The 10,000-nt window shown below is 39.4% G+C and overlaps 2 protein-coding genes across 2 annotated transcripts in view; one reads left to right on the top strand and one right to left on the bottom strand.

Moving 5' to 3' along the window:
• Nucleotides 1-3,572: 3,572 nt before the first annotated feature.
• Nucleotides 3,573-7,069, bottom strand: LOC127618917 (hepatoma-derived growth factor-related protein 2-like; the record flags this gene model as incomplete). Its single annotated transcript, XM_052091621.1, has 11 exons — nt 7,003-7,069; nt 6,838-6,898; nt 6,430-6,569; nt 5,659-6,093; nt 5,393-5,558; nt 4,854-5,035; nt 4,537-4,778; nt 4,158-4,301; nt 3,951-3,988; nt 3,772-3,851; nt 3,573-3,674 (listed from the first exon to the last, which is right to left on the bottom strand). Coding segments are annotated over exons 1-11 (1,620 nt in total), but the record flags the coding sequence as incomplete, so codon positions are not given.
• A 751-nt stretch (nt 7,070-7,820) lies between these two features.
• Nucleotides 7,821-10,000, top strand: part of LOC127618918 (coiled-coil domain-containing protein 171) — a 23,746-nt gene continuing 21,566 nt past the window's right edge. The window contains 3 exon segments of the mRNA XM_052091622.1: nt 7,821-8,113; nt 8,827-9,002; nt 9,077-9,227. Coding sequence (XP_051947582.1) covers nt 8,857-9,002; nt 9,077-9,227 — 297 coding nt within the window. The 5' untranslated portion in view covers nt 7,821-8,113; nt 8,827-8,856.

Raw genomic sequence — 10,000 nt, forward strand, 5'->3', positions numbered from 1 at the left:
GCCACTCCTAGTGAGAGTACCTATAGTACTAAATCATCTCCATTTATAGACAGTTTGTCTAACGGTGGACAGATGAATATCTAACGGCCACTTCTAGAGAGAGTACCTATAGTATTAAATCATCTCCATTCATAGACAGTTTGTCTAACTGTGGACAGGATGAATATCTAACGGCCACTTCTAGAGAGAGTACCTATAGTATTAAATCATCTCCATTCATAGACAGTTTGTCTAACGGTGGACGGATGAATATCTAACGGCCACTTCTAGAGAGAGTACCTATAGTACTAAACCACCTCCATTTATAGAAAGTTTGTGTAACTGTGGACAGATGAATATCTAACGGCCACTTCTAGTGAGAGTACCTATAGTACTAAATCATCTCCATTTATAGACAGTTTGTGTAACTGTGGACAGATGAATATCTAACGGCCACTTCTAGAGAGAGTACCTACAGTACTAAATCATCTCCATTTATAGACAGTTTGTCTAACTGTGGACAGATGAATATCTAACGGCCACTTCTAGAGAGAGTACCTATAGTACTAAATCATCTCCATTCATAGACAGTTTGTCTAACTGTGGACAGATGAATATCTAACGGCCACTCCTAGAGAGAGTACCTATAGTACTAAATCATCTCCATTTATAGACAGTTTGTCTAACTGTGGACAGATGAATATCTAATGGACACTTCTAGTGAGAGTACCTATAGTACTAAATAATCTCCATTTATAGACAGTTTGTCTAACTGTGGACAGATGAATATCTAACGGCCACTTCTAGAGAGAGTACCTATAGTACTAAATCATCTCCATTCATAGACAGTTTGTCTAACTGTGGACAGATGAATATCTAACGGCCACTCCTAGTGAGAGTACCTATAGTACTAAATCACCTCCATTTATAGACAGTTTGTCTAACGGTGGACAGATGAATATCTAACGGCCACTTCTAGAAAAAGTACCTATAGTACTAAATCATGTCCATTTATAGACAGTTTGTCTCACTGTGGACAGATGAATATCTAATGGACACTTCTAGTGAGAGTACCTATAGTACTAAATCTTCTCCATTTATAGACAGTTTGTCTAACTGTGAACAGATTAATATCTAACGGCCACTTCTAGTGAGAGTACCTATAGTACTAAATCATCTCCATTTATAGACAGTTTGTCTAACTGTGGACAGATTAATATCTAACGGCCACTTCTAGTGAGAGTACCTATAGTACTAAATCATCTCCATTTATAGACAGTTTGTCTAACTGTGGACAGATGAATATCTAATGGACACTTCTAGTGAGAGTACCTATAGTACTAAATCATCTCCATTTATAGACAGTTTGTGTAACTGTGCACAGATGAATATCTAACGGCCACTTCTAGAGAGAGTACCTATAGTACTAAATCATCTCCATTTATAGACAGTTTGTCTCACTGTGGACAGATGAATATCTAACGGCCACTTCTAGTGAGAGTACCTATAGTACTAAATCATCTCCATTTATAGACAGTTTGTCTAACTGTGAACAGATTAATATCTAACGGCCACTTCTAGTGAGAGTACCTATAGTACTAAATCATCTCCATTTATAGACAGTTTGTCTAACTGTGGACAGATGAATATCTAACGGTCACTTCTAGTGAGAGTACCTATAGTACTAAATCATCTCCATTTATAGACAGTTTGTCTAACTGTGGACAGATGAATATCTAACGGACACTTCTAGTGAGAGTACCTATAGTACTAAATCATCTCCATTTATAGACAGTTTGTCTAACTGTGGACAGATGAATATCTAACGGCCACTTCTAGAGAGAGTACCTATAGTACTAAATCATCTCCATTTATAGACAGTTTGTCTAACTGCGGACAGATGAATATCTAACGGCCACTTCTAGAGAGAGTACCTATAGTACTAAATCATCTCCATTTATAGACAGTTTGTCTAACCGTGGACAGATGAATATCTAACGGTCACTTCTAGAGAGAGTACCTATAGTACTAAATCATCTCCATTTATAGACAGTTTGTCTAACTGTGGACAGATGAATATCTAACGGCCACTTCTAGAGAGAGTACCTATAGTACTAAATCATCTCCATTTATAGACAGTTTGTCTAACTGTGGACAGATGAATATCTAACGGTCACTTCTAGAGAGAGTACCTATAGTACTAAATCATCTCCATTTATAGACAGTTTGTCTAACTGTGGACAGATGAATATCTAACGGCCACTTCTAGTGAGAGTACCTATAGTACTAAATCATCTCCATTTATAGACAGTTTGTCTAACTGTGGACAGATGAATATCTACCGGCCACTTCTAGTGAGAGTACCTATAGTATTAAATCACCTCCATTTATAAACAGTTTGTCTAACTGTGCACAGATGAATATCTAACGGCCACTTCTAGTGAGAGTACCTATAGTACTAAATCACCTCCATTTATAGACAGTTTGTCTAACTGTGGACAGATGAATATCTAACGGCCACTTCTAGTGAGAGTACCTATAGTACTAAATCATCTCCATTTATAGACAGTTTGTCTAACTGTGGACAGATGAATATCTAACTGGCCACTTCTAGTGAGAGTACCTATAGTACTAAATCACCTCCATTTATAGACAGTTTGTCTAACTGTGGACAGATGAATATCTAACGGCCACTTCTAGTGAGAGTACCTATAGTATTAAATCACCTCCATTTATAGACAGTTTGTCTAACTGTGGACAGATGAATATCTAACGGCCACTTCTAGAGAGAGTACCTATAGTACTAAATCATCTCCATTTATAGACAGTTTGTCTAACTGTGGACAGATGAATATCTAACGGCCACTTCTAGAGAGAGTACCTATAGTACTAAATCATCTCCATTTATAGACAGTTTGTCTAACTGCGGACAGATGAATATCTAACGGTCACTTCTAGTGAGAGTACCTATAGTACTAAATCACCTCCATTTATAGACAGTTTGTGTAACTGTGGACAGATGAATATCTAACGGTCACTTCTAGTGAGAGTACCTATAGTACTAAATCATCTCCATTTATAGACAGTTCGTCTAACTGTGGACGGATGAATATCTAACGGTCACTTCTAGTGAGAGTACCTATAGTACTAAATCATCTCCATTTATAGACAGTTCGTCTAACTGTGGACAGATGAATATATAACGGCCACTTCTAGTGAGAGTACCTATAGTATTAAATCATCTCCATTTATAGACAGTTTGTCTCACTGTGGACAGATGAATATCTAACGGCCACTTCTAGAGAGAGAAGTGTGTGTGTGTTGTCTCTGTAAGTGTGTGTGTGAGAGATTATGTGTGTGAGAGTGTGTGTGTGTGTGTATGAGAGTGTGTGTGTTTGTGTGTGAGAGTGTGTGTATGTGTGTGTGTGAGAGTGTGTGTATGTGTAAGTGTGTGTGTGCGTGTGTGTGTGTGTGAGAGTGTGTGTGTATGTGTAAGTGTGTGTGTGTATGAGAGAGTGTGTGTATATGTGTGTGTGTGTGTGTGTGTGTATGAGAGAGTGTGTGTATATGTGTGTGTGTAAGTGTGTGTATACCTTTCTGAGGGTGTCTATGAGCTTGCTGTGGTTCTGAATGTGTCGAGACGAGACGGGGACAGTACTCAACTCATCCAGAGCCAATAAACACTTACTCACATCCTGACAGAGAGAGAGAGACAGCACTGTCAATATTCACACCGGCGGTTATTGAATATAAAGATATAAAGATATTGTGTCATATTAAACAGGTTCATACTGGGTTGTCCAGCGTCATTGAGATTCTAATGTCACCATGGAGCCGGTAGAGTAAAGAGTCTGTGATGGACAGAGACCGATCTGAAACACACACACACACACACACAGTTAAGAGATCTTCACACACAGACACATGCTCACACAGAAGATCAGTGTGTCGGTGTGTGTGCAGCGCCTCACCTCTGCTTTCGTCTTCTGTGCTGTTATTGTTCTGCTGTCTGTGCAAACACACTGTCAGTCAGTTTAGATATAATTCAGTTTAAATATAAACCATTTATGACACTAAAGGTGTTACAGAATCTACAGCACAACACTTAGAATAGAAACCAAACGAGTGACTCTTGCTGTGCATTACTGGAAGTGTTGAGATGCTCCGCGTTCACTCACTCCATGTTCTGGACTTCCTGTTCAATATTCATCTCCTCCTCTTTTGCTTTCATCCGGTCGTGGTTCTCACATCGGACCTCACGATTCCTCTCGGGACGTTTCTGCAGCTCCTCGTGCGGTGTCGTCCCGCTCGCGGTTGCACAACTACAACATGCCGCAATATTAGTGAGCATCTTAAGAACGATCAGATATGTGTGGTGTTGTCTGGATGTTGCAATGGAATGTTCCAGCATCAATACTAGTTCATTTATTAAACTATTCAGCATCCAGGCCTGGAAAACATAATTTCTGGACAAAGCTGAACAACCTTTGAGGAACAGAAAATCAAATGTTTATCTAGAAAACCCTGTGTGTCTAACCACGTTCTGGGTTCACTCACTCGGTGTTCCTGACTTCCTGTTCTCCGTTCCGCTCTTGTTCTTTTTTCTCCTCCTCTGTTGGTTTCATTGGGCTGCGGTTCTCGCCTCTCACTCCACGATTCCTGGCGGGCCGGTTCTGATGCTCCTCCTCCTGTGCTGTGGTTTCAGTCGTGTTCGTTTGTGTTTTTCCTCTGGTGGACGTGACCAACCCCTGCAGAGACCTCAACACACTCCGCCTCTTCTCCGCCAGGATCTTACAGCGCTATGAGACACACAAACAGAAGTCAGCTCACTTCATCACATCTGCTCTTTCTAAAGCTCTCTCGTCCTCTCTCACCTCTTCATCTCTGGGTGTCCTCTCGGCTTTCCTCTCCTGCTTCTCAAAGATGCTCGAAACGTCCCTCTTCACGTGTGTGTCTCCATGATCTTCCTTCTCTGCTCTCGGTCTCTTGGTCTCGTTCTTCTCCGGATCGTCAGGAACTGATGTCTCCTCTTCTCCACGCCGTTTCCTCTTTGAGCCTGAAGGAAGCAGCTCTGATCAGTAACGTAAAAGCATGAGCATCTTAATAGTTAGTGAGCCATTTGTTAGTGTGACAAGGAGGAGGGCCGCAATCGGGCTAATCAGCCGAGGAGAGGGATAAGTGCAGCGGGACGTGGCAGTTTGGGAGAGAGAGAGCTACAGGCAGCTGCTGTGTGTGCGTTTGTGTTCCCTCTCCCTTGTGTCCTGTTCCCGCCTCCTCCCGCCGAATCCGTTATCATTTTAACCTTGTTACAGTCCGATTACTCTATGAAAAGTCCAAATATTGCTCTGTGCGAGCGCCCCGACCTGTCATCTCCCGACTCGACCAATGACGTGAATCAGACGGTCCACTTTACCTGTTGGACGCGCCACGGTGGAGCTGTTGGTCGCGGGAACAGAAATAGGAGCGTCGTTCTTTCCGTCTTTCCGTTTGCGTTTCAGAGCGGCTGGTTTCACCGACCTCTCCGTGATGTCCGCTTTGGTCTCGATCAGATCCGCACTAGACCGCGTGATTCGCAAGGGCTGAAAGAGACGGAAAATCGACATCGTTTAGCGCATTTTCATACGACTTTCAATAATAGCGTTATATCGTTATCGTTAACAAAGACAAAAAGTCTCCAACCTTTTTATGATTCGCCATATCCGGCATTTTAATGGCTCGCAGCACGTGTTTCCTGCGAGCTGAAAGCGTCCTTGCCGCAGCAGCTCGTCTGGCTAAAATGATATTTCTGGAAGGCAGCGTCCTGTTTCCTGACGTGACCGTCTTCACGGAGCTCCCTTTCCTCGCCAGCGGAGTTCTACTCGTCCGACGGGCTCTTGCGTCTCGTCCTCCACAATCTCTCGAACGTGTCGACACATTCACGGCTGCTTTAACCTCGTGTACGGTTTCAGACTTTGTTTTGGGAGTCCTGCTGATTTTCACAGGAGCTTCTCTTTTATTTGTCGTCAGCGATACTTTACAGGAAACAGTCTGGCTCTTGTTTTCCCTCCGATTTACTGATTTCTTCTTCTTGAATTTCAGTCGGCTCTCTGCCAGTCGTTTCACCAGAGCTGATTTCTGTCAGAGACACAAGGACATTTAACGTTCCATTAAAAAACAACAGTGGCATTATGTAAACAACTGGCATTTAAAGGGTTAAAATCCTGAACATGAATGAATATTTGGTAGTTATGATCAGGACTGACGTTGGTTAAAAAATGCACTCATTAAAAGTGGAAAACAGTATTAATACATAATATTATTACGGCAGTTTTTGAAGACATTTTTGTCCTCTAAGGTCCCCGAGTAACATTTTTAAATTGACGCACAAGGGTAAAAACAGCTTCTAATGTGGCTCAAGAACTTTCCATTTTATAATCATGATTTTCCAATCAACACATCACCATAACTGACCTTTTGACCTTTGAGGCCAACACCCGGGTCATTCTCGATCTCCCACATGCCCTCCTCAAACCCGCCACGTTTGGTTGTCCGGCCATACCTCTCTTTGTTTGGCCAGTAATGGACTGATGTCTCTGGGGAACAGAAACGTTCTGGAAGAGGAGAGAGACCGACAACAGTGAGACAGTTCTGGAGAGATGGTCTATGTCTGGGATAGTATACTTGCATACTACTCTTATTCTGCAGCATGTGTGCTGTGAACAGTATGTAACTTTCTTTATGCATTATGGAATACATGTATGATTTGTAAACATCTCCTTGACTCATTCTTTGACTGGACAGCCATAAGTTAGCTTAAAAGAGTAGTAAGCACTATACAGTAGCCTACATCCTGAGTGTGTGTCATTTATGTTGACTTACGTTGAGTGTGTTCCATAAAAGAAGACGTGGATCTTATTTTGGGGGCTTTTCCGTCACCAATCTGAGAGACAAACAAAACAATAATATACCATTAGCTATTAATTGACCCTATTTACATTAAAGAACATAAAGAATATCAATTATAAGGTTTTCTAATGAACTTACTCTGGCAGGCCAGAATGGATATCCCTTCATCTTGGCAAATACTATGTCCCCGGTGTAAAACCATGAGTGATCTGATCAGACATTACCTTCATCTAAATTAATTAATGACAAATCCTATTAATCATATATAAACTCGCCATGTGTCACCAAAACAATAAACAACAGAGACACCACCAAAAGACACCTCTACAATCATAATATTAGCTTCCTTGGTATGCATTTGCATTTTTCACACAATAATATGACTTTAATATGTCTGTTTGGATCAATATAAAACATTTAAATGACATTAAAATGTTTTTTTGTACAGAAAAAACTAGCTAGCTCAGGCTAATACTAGCTCACTTTGTTCAAACAAACTCACCTTCAATCCTTTATGCCTACTGACTCACTCAGCTGACATTTTATAAACACTCTGAATAAAAATTCAAATAATAATTTTAAAAGTATTTAGAGTATTAAATACTAATTTAAAAGTATTATCTCGCGATGAATGGAAGAAGCTGCAAGAGTGTTTTTGTCTGTGTGTGTGTGTGTGTTTCCCCTCAGCGCCGGTGAAATGGTTCAGTCCGCGTCCCGCTCAGCGTGAGAAAGGAATGAACCATCGCACACAGAGGGGTAGATTGGTTTTCAAAATATTAAAAACATAATTAATATCTTATTTATTATCATGGTGTTAAACATAATGACGTTATAATTTATACTTATTTTAATTACAAAATACAATAAAACCATTAACACTCATTCAAAAGCAACATTATAACTTGGCTATTTTTCGACACCGGTTGTGAAAGAGTTAACATATCGGGGCAGGAAGCGGTCAAGTAAAGATGCGTTAAAACGTGAAGATTTAAACAACACACACTCGATATATTCAATATAAATCAAGTATAAACATTTAAAGTTATCTGTGGATGTAAGGGATGTTTTAACAGTATGTTATTGGTGTTTTTAATTGTTTGTCGTGATTGTTGTCAAGGAGCGGCAGATTAAAACAGACGCTGATTCTTATTCATTTAACACTTTAAACGTTTAAAACTCACGTTTAAAACTAATTTAGCTGCAAGATTTCATCAAAGACGGATGAACTGACTTACCAGATGTGTGTACGGTGGGTTGTGTTTACATTTATTCAATATTATTTCTGTTATCTGTTACGGTTTGTTTTGACCGTTTATAAACGAGTTATAAACAAAATCACGTGATTTTCAGTTGATTTAAAGTTTTAGATTATTTTACAGGATTTTACTGTTTATGAACTGATTTCAGTGTTTATATATGCATATTGTAATGCATTTCTAAGTAATTAATTACTATAATTAAATTACTTTTTCATCGAAAAAAAATAAGTAATGGATTACTCTTAATTTTTCAGTAATTTAATTGCCGTTACCTCTGATGTAATTGCATTAAATACTGTATAGATTCTCTATTAAACAATAGTGAACTTAAAATCGAAATTGAACGTTTAATGTTAAAATTTGTGTTTTCTAATTGAATGCTGCCCTTTAAATTCTTTGGCCAGTTCATGAATAATGAATTCGATTGTATATGATTTATTTGAAAGAATTAAAAGAACAGTCTGTCCTTCATGTATTTTTCATCTGGTCGAGGTTGATCAGGGTTTTTGATGTAATTAGTAGTTAGTAATTAATTACTTATTAGAGTAACTTACCCAACACTGTATATATATATATATATATATATATGTTTATTTTTATTTTTTCACCAGGTTGTGTAGTTATGGATATACTTTAAAATAAATATCATATTTATATATTTTATTTAATATCTGAGCATGATTTAATCCCTCTTGTTTCGCAGATCACAGAACACTAACGACACGTTGACCTCATGCCCTCTGAGTCGCCTGCCACCCGGCCGCGCCAAGGTACCCGGGCCAAACGTAAGGACAGCCGTCGCCCTGTTTCCACCCTGCGGGCGTCTCACCCAGAATCCATGACCACGTCTGCACAACGCTCACAAGAGGAGATTAACAGGTGCTTATGACATGTTCTGTGTGTTTCTGATGTCTAAACGTGTAAAGGAAGGAGCTCAGACTGTGTGTTTACAGGCTCGGTGACGTGAACGATCGGTTACAGAGAGACAGACGGGTCAGTGAGAGAGAGACAGGTGATGAGTTCACTCTCACCGCTGAGCTGAGGTGGAAAATTAACCAGCTGGAGAACGAGAAACTGGATTTCACTTCCAAACACAATGAAGAGGTACTTCCTGTCAATCACACAGCGTTCAGAAGATATGCACTAGTGCGGCTAGTTTTGTAATGTGCACAGTAGATTACTTATGAATTGTAATCTGGTACTGATTACAAATGACCAGAAAACTTAGTTACAAATGTAATCTCTTGGATAATCCACATGAAGCACAATGTTACATATGACCACCAGGAGATGGCGCCAAATACACGACACAGACTCAATGATGCCTCAAATGACACAGAATGAAACTCATTCTGTGAAATCTCATGACTAAAATCATGTCTGCATGCTATGCAAACCTTTAGTCATTGTTGTGTTTGCATGTGTAATTAGTTCTTATGTACAATTATTATCTTTTATTTGTTTGGAGATGTTTTTGGACACTATGATCAATTATATTTGTAATGTTGGAACTTTTGATTGATTTGTCGAATCAACACAAACATGTTTCTGAGATACAGTCGACATGATTGAGAACAAAACTAAAGCAGTTTTTCAGAGATATATAATGCCACATCAGAAAAATAATAAGTTTTATCAGTTTCTTAGTCTAAGAGTCTCAGAATGTATCATAATCTATATCTTTAAAAAATGTGAAGCGTTTTCTGTATAATGATATCAAACTCTTAACCCTCCTTGATTTGTTTTTTTGTGGAGTTATAAGCTTTAATTTTGGGTGTGCCACTGAATCGTAAAGGGTTAACTGTACCTGTAATTTATGATATCTATAAATCTCCTGCAGGAGTGCCTGTGATACCGTGTGCAGTACACATCAGGAC

This window comes from Xyrauchen texanus, chromosome 25, assembly GCF_025860055.1.
Source record: "Xyrauchen texanus isolate HMW12.3.18 chromosome 25, RBS_HiC_50CHRs, whole genome shotgun sequence".
Classification (NCBI taxonomy): Eukaryota; Metazoa; Chordata; class Actinopteri; order Cypriniformes; family Catostomidae; genus Xyrauchen; species Xyrauchen texanus.